This window comes from Schistocerca cancellata, chromosome 4 (genome assembly GCF_023864275.1).
Source record: "Schistocerca cancellata isolate TAMUIC-IGC-003103 chromosome 4, iqSchCanc2.1, whole genome shotgun sequence".
NCBI classification, from domain to species: Eukaryota; Metazoa; Arthropoda; class Insecta; order Orthoptera; family Acrididae; genus Schistocerca; species Schistocerca cancellata.
The window spans coordinates 445527536-445546958 of NC_064629.1; the positions used below are offsets into that span (position 1 = coordinate 445527536).

Here is a 19423-nt window from a genome sequence, read left to right on the forward strand (position 1 = left end):
GTTCTGTTGTATGGTTGCGAAACTTGGAAGGTAAGCACATAAAAAACCAGCTCCAAGTTTTTATCAACCACTGTCTCGAGCATACGTTAAATGTGAGATGGCCAGATATAATGACAAATGAAGATCTTTGGAGGAATACAAATCAGCAACCAATCAATATACAAATCAAGGAAAGTAAATGGAAAAGGATTGGGCATACATTGAGGAAACCAGATGGAGCTGCTGAAAGGATGGCATTGGACTGAAACCCTCACGGAGTTGGAAAACGTGGTCGTCCCAAACAGACCTGGAAAAGGACGATCGAGAGAGAAGCTGCAGTGGATGGGAAAAACCTGGAGTAAAGTGAAGAGTCTTGCTAGAAATCGTACCAGGTGGTGGAATTTAATCACAGACCTATGTTCTAGAGGGAATGACAGGAACTAAGTCAAGATATTCAAGTGTACTTCAGATTGCTATTTAACATTCCCTTTCCTACCCTACTTTTGAATGGAGTGTGTGAAAATTAGTATATCCACTGATCCATACAGTCTGCCTATCTCTCTTAAAGAAGAAGACTAGAATTCAATGGCCTGTCAATAGTGACATGTGCTGTGAGCGTGGCAAGAGTTACATGGGTGAGTCTACACATACGGTTCCCAATCACTGCGTTGGGCATCAGTATCACCTTAAATACAGCTATTTGGATAAATCAGTGGTGGCGGAGTACAGCCTGTTAAATATGCACAAGATCTTGTTTGAACAAATGAGAGTACTGACTCACTCTTTGAACTACTGAGACACTGTGAACAGAGATGATGTTGAAATCAGCCTTTGTGAAAACAACTTCATTAGACACATTGGCTATGCGCTCACCAATGCATGGAAGCATGCACTCGACAAGGAAAAAACACAGAGGAATACTTCCCACAGTTCACTGCCTGATTCAATGGATGGCGCTGCAACGCTAGATAGACAGCAAATGCAAACTCTGTGGTGTAGAGTGGGCCACCTCTATATGCCCAATCAGGATGTACTCCAGGCAATCAGATGCCGTTCTGGGGGGTATAAAGGAGGGAACCTAGCCAGCTCACAACAGTAAGTTTTAGTCCGTGACAAAGATTATGGTGGATATCATTGAAAGCTTGGAATTTTATCTGAATTTGACATGGCATGTGAACCAAGAAATTTTTATGGAAGTTTAGGATGGCATTAAATTTTTAAAGTAATATACATTCTTCCAGTAGTTTACACTTCGACAGTTAGTTTTCTTTGATGGAAGTGGCTGTTTCAATGAGGAGGGTCCCATTACACAAATCATGAACTGGTTTTATTATTCCTTTTAGGCCACATAGTCATTTATGTTTGTACAAGTGGAAAAAGTTCCTACTCCTTTCATTTCAACACACATTTTATCACATGAGTTGCATCATGTTATGTTGTCATTTACAACAGTTTCCTCATGAAAACTAGGCATCCCAGACCATTTGGTTGACTGGGAGGGAGCACCCTGGTTTCCCACTTTTCTTTCTTTTTTTTTTTTTAACTAGAAAAAAAATGATGTGTTATAGTTTTCATCCTGGTTTAATGAAAACATGAGGCAACAGGAAAAAGATGGCCAATTTGAGCAGAGGCCAGGATACCTTACCAAGGAAAATACGCATAGGGTGCAACAGATGCCTGCTACAAACTACTCTGTGCTCCAAGCATCCAGAGGTGTGGTAATACATCTTGCAAAAAGAACATCATGTACAGCTGTATGATCATCTTTAATAAGACATGACTTGTTTCATGGCCTATAGCTACATCCTCAGGTGGACACCCAAACAGAAAAAATCTGAAGGATTATCCATATGGTCCAGTGGACCCATGTCATAACATTACGATCACAAAACCCTAATAATGACAATCACTGAACACACAATACTTTAAGTCATTAAAGACACTGATGTAAGAAAGAAGGGAGCCCCAACCTTCACTGGTAAAAAGGAGTTGCACGTCAAAAGCAGTCAGTTATAAAAGGGGCCAAACGGTGCATACATCATTCTCCATAAAAATGAGGAAGAACTGACAACCAATAATAAAAAATATCGAACAGAGGAACCCTGGACAATAACCCATTGCAAACTGACAGTTTGAATACTTACAAATTATCCTGCACATCCTAGTGACAGCCCTTGCATACTGTTATGAACACACCAGTCTCACTGAGCATGCAACAAAGCATTGGCACTGAGAGCATAGCACTTATGTCACGGCTGGCACTGAGAGTGGCACGAGCAATAGTTTAACCTCATCCCCTATACTTATACACAACCGTACACTAAAACATACAAGGGTCATTCAATAAGTAATGTCCCATATTTTTTTTAAAAAAGCCATTAATATACACAGACAAACGTCCTTGTTGGTGCTTCACATTTGATGTTTACTCTGCGTGGCAGTGTAGTTTTGAACCATTCTGGCAGATGGCAGGGCCGTAGTACAGCATCAAAATGGCGCCTATATAGGACTCGCGTTATAAGCAGCATGCTGTTATTGAATTCTTGTGTGCAGAAAAAGAAATCCTGGTGAACACCCATAAACGTGTGTGCAGTGTACGATGATGCTGCAGTTGATATGAGAGTAGCTGGGTGACGGGTAAAGAAAGTTGCAACCTCAGGAAATGCAGAAACACAACTCCATGATCAGCTCCACTCGGGACGTCCTGTCACATCCACTTCTCCAGACATCCTGTATCTTGCAGATGCCGTTATTCATGCCGACCAGCGCATAACAACTTCACAATTGGCTCTACAGTTGTTGCTCAGAATTGGAAGTGTGTCTGCAATGATGGAGACTCTCGGATATTCAAAGAGGTGCTCACGATGGGTTCCATGAATGCTCACAGCAGATCTGTCACCCTCGGACTTCCATCTCTTTGGGCTACTTAAAGATTCTGTATGAGGAACACACTTTGAAGGTGACAAGAGTGTCAGTCATGCAGCGAAAACATGGCTACACCTAAGGGACAAGAGCTTTTACCAGCAGGGAATACACATTCTTCCACAATGTTGACGTACGGCCATAGAGAGTGATGGACACTACGTAGAAAAATAGGACATGGACAAGACATGTTGAGTATACTGTCACCAAATTCTGACCCTTAACAATAAATATGATTTCTGAGGAAAAAATTTTGGGCATTACTTATCGAACGATCCTCGTACATGGGCCCAGACACAAGAGCATAGAAGTGAGCGCAAAAAAATTACATGCATTACCCCCCCCCCCCCCCCCCCTTATCACTGTAGGTAAGATGATATCATAAACGCAATGCAAATTTACATTCAATAGGTGGAACAGTTTGGTATGGGCTACTGCTCAGTCTCTCCCAATTCCATATCTTTTATTACTGGTTGCTATAGACAATGAAACCAGTCATGTGCCATTAAAGATTATTGTACAGCTGTAGGTGGTGTTCTTTTGTCTAGATAAATGCTTGCTAATTAGTGTTTCACCACAACAGCCCTATTCCACAGTCATGCAAGTGGTTGAGTGAAAAGGTACGTGTTCAAGCAAGCACACTCACTCTTACTCACAGAACATATAGTATTAAAGAACGGTGTATGTTGACCAGCCCTCTATTCAGTAACGTACTTGCTTTATTTATCAAACAGATATACTACAGTGCCAAAAGCTTTGTTCCTGACTCAGTTTATTATTTCACCATAACTAAAGTGGACTCTTGGTAGCACATTTTTGAAAGGACTACAGACTTTGATCATCATAAACAGGAAATTGTACTATCGAAGAATACCTAATTTGGTAGTGATTCAATTTTCTTGTCTGGGAAAATGCAGAATTAAGGGTATCATATTTGGGTTAATATGGGATCTCACAATGCCATACTTCCTGACATGCTATCTCAATAAATTATACTTCAAAACGTGCCCTTTCCCATAACACATTTGCAGTATCACACCCAGAAACACTCAAAATTGTGTGTTAGTATACAAGACGCAAAAAGTGTTCACTATCGAGACACTGGCTCAACCCAATATATTGGACGTGTGCACATCTACCATAAGCCAATTAGAATGCAGGAAAGTCATGTGATGTGAGTGTGTAACTTCTAGTGCTCTAAATACATTGGGGGGGGGGGGGGGGGGGGGGGGGGAAGAAAATGTACACCTGGAAAGATGACATCGATTTTGATCTGATGACAGCATATGCCATCTGGGGGATAGTACATGTACTGCTAACAGTTTCAACTTCATCAGTCAACAGACAGCATACTAGCATACCATCCAGAGTGTCATCTATGTCTACCTGTTAATAGGGAATGTTCACAGCCAGAAGTCTCAGTATGATGCTAACGTGTAAAGCAAGCAAGCAAACACATGGCACAGAGATGCACTTGGGCTTCCTACAGCCACATATGTGAGTTTGAAAGGGGTCAAATTGTGGCCTTCTGAGTGGTGGGCTGGTCCTTTTGGAGAATCGCCATACAAGAGGACTAAAGGCCGAAATACTAAATGTCTTTTTCCAAAGCTGTTTCACAGAGGGAGACTGCACTGTAGTTCCTTCTCTAGATTGTCGTACAGATGACAAAATGGTAGATATCGAAATACACGACAGAGAGATAGAGAAACAATTAAAACTGCTCAAAAGAGGAAAGGCTGCTGGACCTGATGGGATACCAGTTCGATTTTACACAGAGTACGCGAAGGAACTTGCCCCCCATTCTTGCAGCGGTGTACCGTAGGTCTCTAGAAGAGCGTAGCATTCCAAAGGATTGGAAAAGGGCACAGGTCATCCCCGTTTTCAAGAAGGGACGTCAAACAGATTTGCAGAACTATTGACCTATATCTCTAACGTCGATCGGTTGTAGAATTTTGGAACACGTAGTATGTTCGAGTATAATGACTTTTCTGGAGACTAGAAATCTACTCTGTAGGAATCAGCACGGGTTTCGAAAAAGACGGTCGTGTGAAACCCAGCTCGCGCTATTCGTCCACGAGACTCAGAGGGCCATAGACACGGGTTCACAGGTAGATGCCATTGTTGTAACCGCAGGAACAAGCCAAGTTGTAGCGCTGGACGCCAGGCATGGCCGAAGGGTCAGCCGAGGCGGCAGTCAAACTGTTGGGCAGCGGCGCTTGATAAGAAAGCAAACAGCCAGCAGATACAAATGAAGGTCTGTGTAGGGACTCATGATAAGCAATCAATTAAGAAGTATCAACAGAAAGCATTCCTGGCTAGAGAGAGAGAGGTCTGGGAGTGGAGAGAGAAAGAAAGAGGGCCCTTGGTGGGGACCGCTACGTCATGAGAAGCCAATGAAGGGCTCAGGACGCAGTGCATGACCATATAGGGAGAGGTGCCTCTATCCCTCCACTCAGCCTCTGAAGAACAATAGCAACAACAATGCTTTAACGATACCAAATAAGGACAAGTTGCCTTCGACACTACGCCATGCCAAGCGCTGGCGGGGTTGAAGGGGAAACGCTAACAAAACCCGAGAGCACGCCGCTCTGAGCGTTCTTCTTGTCGAGTAGTTAGTCAGAGCGTGATAGCAGCAGCCGACTTGGACTGAGGGACGGGCTGTAGGCAGGCAGCCGGAGATAGTCGCTGGAGAGCGTTAGGGCGTAGCCGCGGGACTCTAACGTAGAGTGCTAGGAAATATTGCAGAGCTTCTAGTAGGCAGTCGGAACGGTGGAGTTAGTCATCGTCTCTGTATTAGACTTGGCCTTCCTGTGAATGCAATCACCACACAGTTAGGGTGAGCTGTATTCATTCAGAATAAACTGCAATTTGTTAAATTTATCAAGACTTTAATTCTACCCGCTTCCTAGCCTTGTACCTTCACACCAGGGATTTCTACATCTTCGCCAGATCAAAAAGCCTCCCTCTCACTAAGGTCAACCGGCTAAATCCCATCCACGAACCGTGTCGCTCAATCCCTCCCAATACCCACGCTTGGGACGCGACACCGTGTTTCTTGACTTCCGCAAGGCGTTCGATACAGTTCCCCACAGTCGTTTAATGAACAAAGTAAGAGCATATAGACTATCAGACCAATTGTGTGATTGGATTGAAGAGTTCCTAGATAACAGAACACAGCATGTTATTGTCAATGGAGAGAAGTCTTCCGAAGTAAGAGAGATTTCAGGTGTGCCGCAGGGGAGTGTCATAGGACCATTGCTATTCACAATATACATAAATGACCTTGTGGATGACATCGGAAGTTCACTGAGGCTTTTTGCAGATGATGCTGTGGTGTATCGAGAGGTTGTAACATGGAAAATTGTACTGAAATGCAGGAAGATCTGCTGCGAATTGACGCATGGTGCAGGGAATAGCAATTGAATCTCAATGTAGACAAGTGTAATGTGCTGCGAATACATAAAAAGATAGATGCCTTATCATTTAGCTACAAAATAGCAGGTCAGCAACTGGAAGCAGCTAATTCCATAAATTATCTGGGAGTACGCATTAGGAGTGATTTAAAATGGAATGATCATATAAAGTTGATCGTCGGTAAAGCAGATTCCAGACTGAGATTCATTGGAAGAATCCTAAGGAAATGCAATACGAAAACAAAGGAAGTAGGTTACAGTACGCTTGTTCGCCCACTGCTTGAATACTGCTCAGCAGTGTGGGATCCGTACCAGATAGGGTTGATAGGAGATATAGAGAAGATCCAATGGAGAGCAGCGCGCTTCGTTACAGGATCATTCAGTAATCGCGAAAGCGTTACGGAGATGATAGATAAACTCCAGTGGAAGACTCTGCAGGAGAGACGCTCAGTAGCTCAGTATGGGCTTTTGTTAAAGTTTCGAGAACATACCTTCACCGAAGAGTCAAGCAGTATATTGCTCCCTCCTACGTATATCTCGCGAAGAGACCATGAGGATAAAATCAGAGAGATTAGAACCCACACAGAAGCATACCAACAATCCTTCTTTCCACAAACAATACGAGACTGGAATAGAAGGGAGAACCAATAGAGGTACTCAGGGTACCCTCCGTCACACAGCATCAGGTGGCTTGCGGAGTATGGATGTAGATGTAGATATAGATGCTGCGAATATTGTGCAACAAAGCTAGTATCATACGTGAACAGTCTTACATCTGTAAACGATGTTCTGGACGTTCATGCAACACACCCACCCACCAGGACTGCCATACTGTAAGGACAGCAGTGGCAGTTCATACATCTACCATAGCACAGGGAAGAGGGCTTGTGAACACAGACATGTCAACATGAACTGTGGTGAAGCAGTTATTAGCAGTGGGACTGTGGGTAAGCATACCTATAGCTTGTCTTCCACTCATGTCACAGCATCAACATACACAGCTTGACTGGCACTGTCACAGTATCACTTGTATGGTGGAATTGAGTGCCATGGTCTTCAGCGATGAAAGCAGATTCTGCCTGCATGCAAGTGATGGTCGTTAGCTTGTACAATGTAGACCTGGTGAGTATTGTCTTGTAGAGTGCATTCGTCCAAGACACACTGGGTCCAGCCCAGGCCTTTTGGTCTGGGGTGCGATAAGCTACAACTCTTGTTCACCTTTGGTGTTTCTGGACGAGGCACTAACCAGCAAAGCGCTGGTACACGCAGAATGCTGTTAGACCCCTTCTTGCAACAGGAAGGTGATGTGATATTCCAACAGCATAATGCTCACGCACACACTGCCCATGAAACTCAATGTGCTCTGCAAGACGTGCAGCAACTTTCCTGGCCAGCATGATCTCTGGACTTGTCTCCAATCCAGCACATGTGGGATATGATGGGACGAGAAGTGACTCGTGCGACTCGTTATCCAACAACTCTTACAACTATGTGAACAGGTCGAGCAGGCATGGCATAACGTATCCCAGGACAGTATTCGTCATCTGTATGATTGAATGGGTTCTAGAGTCTGTGCCTACACCCGGCTAAGTCACATAATAATATGGGTGTTTCAGCATGGGTTGATACCTGGTACCTCAGAACTGCTTGCGTTACTGATCTGTAAATGTAATCATTTCATGTACTCCATATGCACTGTTGCAACAATAAATCTTGAGTGAATTGGACACCTATAAAAGGGTGTACTATTTTTTTTTCCAGCAGTGTGTGTGTGTGTGTGTACCTGGCATGTGATGTAGAAAAAATAAAACATGCTAAAATTGCAATTTTTTATCACACCTCTCAAAACAAACTAACATAGGTAATTTAGTACCTCTCCATTACTGAATCATAATGGTTAACTAAACAGGGATTGTTATTTCAATGAACTACTGGTATGTCATACATCTTGTTTCTCTAACTACATTATAATTTGCTGCCGCTGTTCAGCTGCAATTCCTTCATTTTTGGTGCGAGATCCGCTGTATGTATCTGACGAAAACAAGCCTTCTTGAAGCTGTTTGAGACTGTGTTTTCTCCCAGGTGGAATCCAGGCACTACTTGAAAAATACATAGCATCCAAAATCATAACCTTTCTCATCACAGACTCAAGACAGGCCAGCCACTTCTGTGCAAGAATCTTCTTGCATTTTTGTTTCAGGCATTTGATAATGCATTGGTCAGGTGTCTGAAAGTGGCTTGTACAGCTGGGAGGAAAAAAAAACACTACATTTATATTATGTATATATGATGTATCTTGAGGATGCAACACATGCATGTCAATAAACAGGAGGATTTTCTAATTTCTAACACCCAACCTCGCATGGCAGGCACACAAGATTTGTTCGAATATAGCTGTTGTTATCCACGTTTTTGCATTCGACGTATATTTACACGGAAATGTCTGCACATTTTTTAAGCATTGTGGACTCTCTGCCTTTCCAATTATTAGTGGCACCACCTTTTCTATTCCACTTTCATTACAACATAACAAAACAGTTAGCCTCTTTTTACTTAATTTTCTGGTGTGTCATTTTTCTCCTCTGAACTCGAGGGTTTTGTTAAATCTTCAAATTTAACACACATTTCGGACAACACAACAACACATATAAGTCACTGAGTAAGTTGACCTGCGTACAAGTCGGCATTCGATTAAACACTGAGTCTCAGTCTAGCGGCCGCTGCTCGGCTGGCCACTTAGGTGGCGCAGCTGCTGCATGGCTGGCAGACAGTGCCGCACGTAGAGGACGTGCGTAATTGCGCGGCGGCACTTTGAATAATCGGCGAGTCACAACACTTTTCCCCCCTTTGAAATTGTTGCACTGGTCTTGATGGAGGTGTCCTGGAGATGGCTAACGTTCATAGGCGTTGTTTGACTCGCCGTAAAGTCTCGAGGAGGAGGCTTCCCGTACGGACGGAAGTGTCCCCAATGATAACGGGTGGAGATGACAGGAGACGTAGGGGTAGAATCTGCTGGGGGCCCCTGCACCAATCTGCCCGTTGCGGCAAGTCCTGTTGATATGACAGGAGACATGGGCGATGTGTCGGCGTCCGTTGGAGGAGGAGGAGGCGAGTAGATGTACTCTGACAGAGGATGGTCCTCCGGTTCCTGCATGGGCACGTCTCCTGGTGGCATCCGTTCTGGTGCTGGCATCGCGATGACGGTGAGAGGGCTGCGTTGTGAGTATTGAGAGATGCCAAGATCCCGAGCATCAGGTAGAGCCAAAGGTGGCGTGGCGGCATTCGGAACAGGCGTTGCTGGCACCCGAGGCCGAAGCTGGTCCGAATGACGCACTGCAACACCCGTGGCCGTCTGGATTTCATACAGGCGTCTGCCACGGTGTCGTAAGATGCGGCCCGGGCTCCATTTTGGCCGCCTGCCATATCCCCGTACCCAGACAAGGTCTTCGGCGGTGAACCGGCCAAGTGAAGGCACCCGCGGCCGTGAGGTGGGAGGCCGCAGAAGATAAAGTAGCGTGCGGGGCTGTCGGCCATGTAAGAGCTCAGCCGGGCTGTGATCGCCCATGGGGGTGAAACGGTAAGACGCCAGGAACTGTAGAAGCGCGTCATCAGCAGCAGAAGAAGTCAGAAGTTTCCGCATCTGAGCCTTAAATGTGCGGACCAGTCGTTCAGCCTCACCGTTGGATTGTGGATGGAACGGCGGGGCCGTGACATGCGTAACGCCGTGACGAGCACAAAAATCCACAAAGTCGGAAGAGGCAAATTGCGGACCATTATCAGTAACAAGAGTAGAGGGGAGGCCTTCCAAAGAAAAAATGCGGGCGAGAGCACTGGTGGTTGCCGCGGTGGTAGGTGACGTGCAACGGACAATGAAAGGAAAGTTAGAATAGGCGTCAATTACGAGGAGCCAATAAGTACCTAAAAAGGGTCCCGCAAAGTCAGCATGAATGCACTCCCAGGGCTTCTCAGGCGAAGGCCACGGTGACAAAGATGACTTCGGGGCAGCGGCCTGTGACGCACAAGGGCCGCAGGCAGCGACCATGTGTGCGATTTCAGAGTCGATGCCAGGCCAGTACACATGACGGCGTGCCAGAGATTTTGTGCGAGACACACCCCAGTGCCCCTGGTGAAGGAGGCGCAAGACCGAAGCACGCAAAGACGCAGGTACCACAACATGTGGCGAAGCATTGTCAGTGGAGAGGAGGATAACACCATCCCTAGCCGTGAGGCGGTAGCGCAAAGTGTAGTAGTTCCGCAACGGATCAGAAGTCTTAGCGGACGGGTGATCTGGCCAACCCTTCTGAATACAGCGTAAAACCCGGGAGCGGGTAGGATCAGAACCCGTAGCAGCCGCCAGCCTGTCCCCAGTGATGGGGAACCCGTCCACAACCCGCTGCTCGGCAACATCCAGGTGGAAACACAAAAATTCGTCCCTATCGAATGCCTGATCAGGACCCATGGGAAGGCGAGACAAAGCATCAGCATTCGCATGTTGAGCCGTTGGCCGGAAATGAATCTAATAATTGAAACTAGACAATTAAAGAGCCCAACGCTGGAGGCGGTGTGCAGCCTTGTCGGGAAGTGACGTTGATGGATGAAACAAGGAAACAAGTGGTTTTTGATGCGTAACAAGATGAAATTTTGAGCCATAGAGAAAAACACCAAATGTATGAAGAGCATAAATGATGGCCAAAGCTTCTTTCTCAATTTGAGAATACTTTTGTTGGGCATCCGTGAGCATTTTGGAGGCATAAGCTATGGGTTGTTCCGAACCGTCAGAAAAACGGTGCGCAAGGACTGCACCGACCCCGTATTGAGAGGCGTCTGTGGCAAGAACAAGATGTTGGCCAGGTCGATAAGTAGCCAGGCACGGGGCCTGTCTCAGCACAGTCTTTAATTTCTGGAAAGCCGCGTCACATGACGCGGACCAGTGAAAAGGCACGTTTTTATGCAACAGGCGATACAATGGCTGAGCCACCGACGCCGCAGATGGTAAAAACTTGTGATAGTATGCTATTTTCCCCAAGAAGGCCTGTAGTTCCTAAACAGATGTAGCGCGAGGAAGGGCATCGATCGCAGCAACAGTGTGTTGAAGCGGACGAATACCATCCCGAGAGAGTTGAAACCCCAAGTACATGATAGATGCCTGAAAAAATTGTGATTTCTAAAGATTACACTTAAGACCGGCAGTCTGTAAGACATAAGTGTGCGGAGATTTTGAAGATGTTCTTCAGTGGTGGAGCCAGTGACAACAATGTCGTCCATGTAATTGATACACCCCGGGACGAGGAGCAATAATTGTTCCAAGAATCGCTGAAAGAGAGCAGGGGCGCTAGCAACCCCGAATGGCAAGCGTTGGTATTGATAGAGGCCAAAAGGCGTGTTAAGGACCAGAAACTGCCAGGAAGCAGTGTCGAGAGGAAGTTGATGATAAGCTTCCGACATGTCAATTTTAGAAAAATACTGTCCTCCAGCGAGTTTAGTGAACAGTTCTTCAGGACAGGGCATAGGGTAAGTGTTGATGAGGCATTGAGCATTTACAGTGGCTTTGAAATCGCCACAGAGACGAATATCACCATTGGGCTTAGCAACTACAACGACAGGAGAGGACCACTCACTGGAAGTGACAGGAAGCAAGACCCCTGAAGCAGTGAGACGATCCAACTCCCGTTTTACCCGATCACGAAGGGCCACAGGAATGGGCTGAGCCAGAAAAAACTTAGTCCGAGCAGTGGGTTTGAGCGTGATATGAGCTTCAAAGTCGTTTGCACGGCCTAACCCAGGAGAAAAAAAAGGACGAAAATGTCGTCGACAAGGAATCCAGTTGAGCATAAGGAATAGCGTCAGAGACAATATTGACAGAGTCATCTATGGAGAACCCAAAAACGTGAAAGGCATCGAAACCAAAAAGATTTTCTGCGTTGCTCTGGTCGACCACAAATACGGGAACAGTGCGAAAGACGGATTTGTAAGATACCTCAGCATTAAACTGTCCCAAGAGAGAAATCTTCCGTTTATTGTACATCCGTAATTGCAGAGTGACAGGGGACAAGAGTGGAGAACCCAGCTGAAGATACATCTGAGAATTAATTATATTGGCGGCAGAACCGGTATCCACTTGCATGCAAACATCTCGACCAAGGATTTGGACAGTGAGGAATAACTTCCCTGAACGGGAAGAAGTGCAATTGACAGACAACACCGAATCAGAATCAGCGTCATGTTCATGAACATCATGTATGCGGTCGGATTTACAAACGGAAGACACATGACCTTTCTTTTTGCAATTGTGACACACAGCCCAACGTTGGGGACAATTCTCGCGTGAATGTTTCGTAAAACACCGCGGACATGAAGGAAGTTGCCGAGGATTTTGCTGCAGTTTCTTAGTGGGTTGTTTACGGCTAGGCCGAGGCTGCGCGTGGGAGCATACTGCGGCCACGTCGGCCGGCGGGGACACGCCGCACGCGTCGTCAACAGCGCACAGAGGTTGTATTTCCCCGACGTCACCCCACGCTTCTATTTGCGCCCCAGCGGCGCGAGAAATTTCAAAAGACTGCGTGATGGAGAGAACTTCATCTAGAGTCGGATTCGCCAACTGAAGGGCACGTTGCCGAACTTCTTTGTCGGGCGCCGACCGGATAATAGCATCCCGTACCATGGAATCGGCATAGGATTCTTTGTGAACGTCAATAACAAATTGACACTTTCGACTGAGGCCGTGAAGTTCAGCAGCCCAAGCGCGATAGGACTGATTTGGTTGTTTTTGATAACGATAAAAGGCAACATGAGAGGCTACCACATGCGTTTGCTTTTGAAAATAGACAGACAGAAGGGAGCACATTTCAGCAAAGGACAAAGACGCAGGATCCTTCAAAGGAGCCAATTGCGACAACAACCAATACATGTGAGGTGAAATCCAGGAAAGGAACAGAGACTTACATGGTTGTTCGTCCGTGACATGAAATGCCAAGAAGTGCTGTCGAAGACGTTTTTCATAATCAGACCAGTCTTCCGCCGTCTCGTCGTAAGGTGGAAAAGGAAGTACAGCCAACGACGAGAAACGCCCCGCATTTGACGCTGCAACGAAATCGCGAATCGCCGCTGTTAGAAGCGTTTGCTGTTCAAGGAGATTTTGCAAGAGCTGCTCGATAGTAGCCATGGAACCCTGTGAGTCAACGGTGAAAAGGAAAAATCCCATCCTCGTCGCCAATTGTTAAATCTTCAAATTTAACACATATTTCGGACAACAAAACAACACATATAAGTCACTCAGTAAGTTGATCTGTGTACAAGTCGGCATTCGATTAAACACTGAGTCTCAGTCTAGCAGCCGCTGCTCGGCTGGCCGCTTAGGTGGCGCAGCTGCTGCATGGCTGGCAGACAGCGCCGCACGTAGAGGACGTGCATATAGCGCAGCAGCACTTTGAATAATCGGCGAGTCACAACAGGTTTTATCGGGCAAAATATAAAAAATAAGCCCACTTCATCAGCATTAAAAACACCATTGGGACTCTACTTTTCTACAACTGATGGAAGAATATTTTTTCATGACTGAATAGTGTCAATTTTTATGCTTCCAGCCCCACCTCAAACACATTTATATGTCAAATTATGTCCATTCTTGAACCTTTAGATCCAACCACTGGATGCTTAGAAATTTGCAAGTCCCAACTTTTGTGCCAAATATATTGCCTTAGTCATAAACCATAGCAAACATCAGCTGGAGTATTTGAAGCACAAGCTTGTTTCACTCACTCCAGGAACACAATTTCCACTTATGAAAAGTGACCTTCGCATACTCGTTTCCATTTGCTGTTGTCTTCTTCCAAACATGCTGCTTCAATTATTTTTCATTTACTCACTGGTGTATTTAACGTTGATAGAGGGATATTCAGCCTTCGTGCAAATCGACAAGCCTCACGTGTGAATTTTTGCCCACTTCCTGATTAATGTTCTGCTTTTCTTTGTTAACAGTCTCACTGTCTTATTATCCATGACATACTGGTACATCATTTAATACAAAAACTATCATGGACTGAGAATCAGTAAAATGCTAAATATGAACAAAGAACAGCAGTGACTGAGTTATGCACGATTCGGTTTATTGTTTGGCCACTACAGAAGTTGGAGCTACTGAGAAACTATACAATTTACTTGTGGTGGTGGTGGTTAGTGTTTAACGTCCCGTCGACAACGAGGTCATTAGAGACGGAGCTCAAGCTCGGGTTAGGGAAGGATTGGGAAGGAAATCGGCCGTGCCCTTTCAAAGGAACCATCCCGGCATTTGCCTGAAACGATTTAGGGAAATCACGGAAAACCTAAATCAGGATGGTTGGAGACGGGATTGAACCGTCGTCCACCCGAATGCGAGTCCAGTGTGCTAACCACTGCGCCACCTCGCTCGGTCTACAATTTACTTCCACGCATCACTTCTACCATAGCAAATGATCTGTATGACTTGTATAATTGCTGGCACTAAAGAGCACTATCTCCCTGCACATTTTGGCACCCCGTGGCCGCAAACATCCTACTTCCACCAGTCTCAGAATTCTTGGCAGCAAACACTGCAGTGGCCATACAACACCAATACAACCAAATCTAAAGGTGCTAAGTGAGCAAGGAGAATGTACAAACTAGTCGTTTAACACCCATTTAAAGCAACTGGAACTGGCTCTTCCAAAAGTGGGCTTACTATGCGGGAAAACATGGTATTAACGAACGTAGTTACAAGATTCTACTGTAGTTAGGTTCAACACTGTGGTCATTTTAAAGTGATACACATGTACATGCATGAGTAATTTTTGTAATGAAACAAACCATCTTGTGCAAATATGTGACCAACACTCAACTGGACTAACCACATCAGTCAACCATACAGGCAAACAGAATCAGAACAAGTACCATGAGTATATCACTTGCAAGTTAGATAAAGGTGAAATAAATGTTACAATGTTCACTTCTTCAGAAAAACATAGGAACAGGTAAAATTGTTCATGCTGTACCTCCACCCTTTTAACTGGAGTGCACGTCATATATGTATGACGAAAATGTTAACAAGGCTGATACTAACTATTTGTGACACAATAATAACTAGCAACCTATGTAGCAGTAGAAATGACTGTATCCTTTGCCAGATTTTTGAAGGTTGTGGAACACAGCAAAACTAAATTTATACAACCAAAATGACTCTAATAATGTCTTTCATCAATTCTGAACCATAGATAAATCACTCTTATTTCAGCTCCATGAACAAGTACAGTTAAGTTCACAAACCCATCAATACAGTTTGCTGAAAATCAACACTATACAAAGAAGAGAAGCCTATCAATTCAACAGACAACTGCTCCACTCTGTCATCTAGGGAGTAAATAATTTTTATGGGTGTGAAGCAATAAAATTATTATTATTTTTATGTTGGAAAAAGCTAAACTATACATGGTAATAACAAGTGTTAAACTTACCAGCCATCAACAGTGAGCCTTGCCATCATGTAACGAGTGCCCCTCTGTTCACGGCAAGTATATATTGTACGCCGAAATCTTCCCTCATCCGGAAACCAAGTTTCTACAATATGAGTTTCATTAATCATTATGTCTGCATCTATATTCGCAGTATTTATCCATTCACCAGAGAAATTCTGAGGTAGTCTGCACCCTGGTTCCACCACTTCAGCCTTTACTGTTGAGTAATAGCTATGTTAGTAACAACATATGGAAAGTATATAGTTCTGAAATATTTATTCAAATCAGAATTATTAAATTTTGTGGAAATATTAACTATGTCTAATCAATAAAACAAAATTTTCTTAAGCTTACAACATTGCCAGAAATCTGAACATAAAATTTGTGTGTGAATAAAAAAAAAAAAACAATAACGATATTTTGACAGTACTGATAGAAAAATGCCATGAGTCACATTATGGAATAAGTGGTGAGACGTTCAGGTAATCCCCCCCCCCCCCCCCATCTACTACGAGTTCTCGGAAGCAGAAGGTTGCTTTACACCCAAATATAACAGTCAATGACATAACATTCAACAAATATTATGATTTCCATTCTAGAGTTCGATTTTATTATAATGATTTTATTTTATTTTTGATAAGTTTCTATGATAGACTGTTGTTGGCACCAAGTTCCTACTGAATAAATATTAATTAAAGTACAAGCAGCTGCCAGGATAGGAATAGTTGTATTATGGAGTGTAATGACTTTGCGAGGTCATACAAACTCAGAATACTGCCTTAGGGGAACACACTGGCAGTCTTATAAATGTGAGTTATTTGTTAAATTTTTCTGCCTCAGGTCACACAAATGGCATCAAATTACTGATTTCAAATTCTTAGCAACTCATAATCAGTTAAGTTCAATACATTACACAGTAATTTGTCAAAGTACAGTTGAACAGGCCCAATGAGGTAATACCTTTGCGACATATTAACACTGATTAATCACTATCTGTGACTGACTGTTTTACAGCAGTGAAAGTAATTAAGGCGCACTATAGTATGTGGTACTTGTACACGAAGCTGGCTATACGTAGTTACACTTACATTTGAGACATCTTTAGTTTGTGGAAATTTATCATAAACTGCAGTGTAAGTTGTAAGGACTGCAGGAGTAACTGAAGTGATGAGATCACACTTGGCAACAGTGATAAACACTAATTCACAGTGACTGAAATTGCCAAACACTCTCTATACTTTGCTGCTTCTCTCCCTCCTCATAAAAATCACTGGCTTTGAGAGGCTGCATACATTAACACACTAATGTGTTTTAAAAGTTTTATATCACAGTTGTCTGCCATTAATGAACAATCTTCCACAGTGTAAGGATTTTTTTCTTGTCACTCACTAACTGTTATTTTCAAAGCAGGACAATAAAGACTTTTCAATCTTTGAACTAACTCATATTTTGCCAAAGAAGCATTGTGACTGAACTATAGAAAATTATTAGGCACTCAACAACATTAACAACAAAAAAGTTCCAATATTTTACTCTCATTGTGGAACTGGCAGCTGTAACTAGACTGGTGCAGTATGCTTACTACCTGAGCCCCCACCTTATTCTGTTACTCGCTCCTGTGAACGTGAACGCGTTATGCAGATCTTGTTGTGACTCTCATCCATCTAGAAAAGTCTTTACTGAGTTTAATGAAGGCGATGTTGGCCCGATATATTCGATGATGCCCTTTGGCTACACTGGCTAAAGGATTCTTCAGAAATAGCAAATTAATATAACCTAAAGATGCCTAAAAAAGGCGAAACACGTAGTTAAAAAATAAAAAACTAAAATTGCAACCAAGACTGTTTTTAACCAATATTATCCTTAATTGTTACTTCTGGAATCAGCTAATTTTCCAAATACCAAACTCCCTTTTTTAAATAATGCAGCCCTACACACCAAAATGCCCCTCATTATTATTCTGAGAACACACACACACACACACACACACACACACACACACACACACACTACACACTTACCTGCTGTAACACGGAGTCTCTCTGGACTCTTCTCCACTGTCTTCAGTGTGTTACACTCTGCTGTAATTGACACACCAATATAAAGATCATCATCCCTATTTTTTAGGAAACACCTGTACTTCTCATCTTTCCTGGATTCTTTGGTATTAGCCACTGCAAAGAAGTGGTTTTTGTCCACAAACCAGTCACCTAAACAACTGTACTCAACAACTGAAACAAAAGAAGAAGACTGTTAAGAACAAAATGAGTGAAGTTGCAAAGACAAGAGCATACCTTTTAAAAAGGCCCTATCAAAAGTCAACTTTAAACCCTTTTGTGAATGAATACAAACATTATTAAGTATGCACTCTATACTTAAAAATCAGTGTGATGATATTACACTTCAACCAACACACGGTTTGAATGATTTCAACAATGACAGAGGATTATGATTTAAATACAGAAATGTAGACCTATACACCAGTAGGAACTTCCTCTTCAATACTTTGTTTAAAATAAAATATCTACATCTACATCCATACTCCGCAAGTCACCTGACGGTGTGTGGCGGAGGGTACCTTGAGTACCTCTATCGGTTCTCCCTTCTATTCCAGTCTCATATTGTGGAATTGCAATTAAAATAAATGTGTTTGTTGACTACCCCATTTTATTGAGTTCAGTATAAAATAACTTAGTCAAATGAGTCCAAATACACTGTATTTGCTACTAGTGGAGTTCTCAAGGTATATCAGATTATTTTTGTGGAAATTCTCGAAGGACTAAAGTGATAATGACTTACATAAAACAGAACTCAAAGACCTGGATTTTTAACCTGCACGCCTGCCTGGTGTCAACAATCACAGGAACATTCATAAACATAATATTAGAAGGAGAAATGATTTACACCACAAAAAGTGTGCCCTGTCTCCAACTTACATTCCTATCTTATAAATGACTCCTGCATATTGTGAGTATGTGTTACACCCCCCCCCCACCCCCCCTTACACACACACACACACACACACACACACACACACACACACACGGCACTCAATTGATCCATCACATCTGACTGATTCCACAAATCCAGCTGCATAGGTATTAACAAAATTCTCCAAAGTGCTATTTAGATATCATGTCAATCTTTCTGATGGCCTAATTGAGCATGTGGTCATATTTCTCCTGGTTCTACACTGGGATGTTATAACACTTGGTGCTGCTAGCTGGCATGACATAGGTCTCACATTTGATAAACACTTCCTGTCATTACTTGTTATTTAGCATTTGAGAGTCCATGAAGATACCAGAAACATATTACACATATTACAGAAAAGTTTGAATAATTTGAGGTTTTGTATATACTGTAGTAACATCTAATATGAAAGTAACTTAGCTCTGTCTGTGCTTTTTGTGTGGAGGTTGTGTAGCACACCTACAATTCATATTATTGTGTTTGCTTTCACTGACAAGCTCCTGTCACAATATGACGACTGTGAAAAGTAACATAATGAGCAGCTGTGGTAGATTTGGGCCATTGGTATGCAGTGTGAAAGGATGCTATGCTGCTCTCTCAGTGTGGTGTTTTGTCGGTATTCCTTCAGCTCTGCGTGTAATAATAGCTAACTGCAGTGGCAGCAGGTTGGGT

At 43.5% G+C, this 19423-nt stretch overlaps 1 protein-coding gene across 1 annotated transcript in view; it reads right to left on the minus strand.

Annotated features, from left to right (window-relative positions):
• LOC126183232 (uncharacterized) overlaps nucleotides 1–19423 on the minus strand; it is a 129816-nt gene that overhangs the window by 57515 nt on the left and 52878 nt on the right. The window contains exons 5-6 of the mRNA XM_049925018.1: nucleotides 17800–18009; nucleotides 15779–15995 (exon numbers count right to left, since the gene is read on the minus strand). Coding sequence (XP_049780975.1) covers nucleotides 15779–15995; nucleotides 17800–18009 — 427 coding nt within the window. The remainder of the gene's footprint in view (nucleotides 1–15778; nucleotides 15996–17799; nucleotides 18010–19423) is intronic.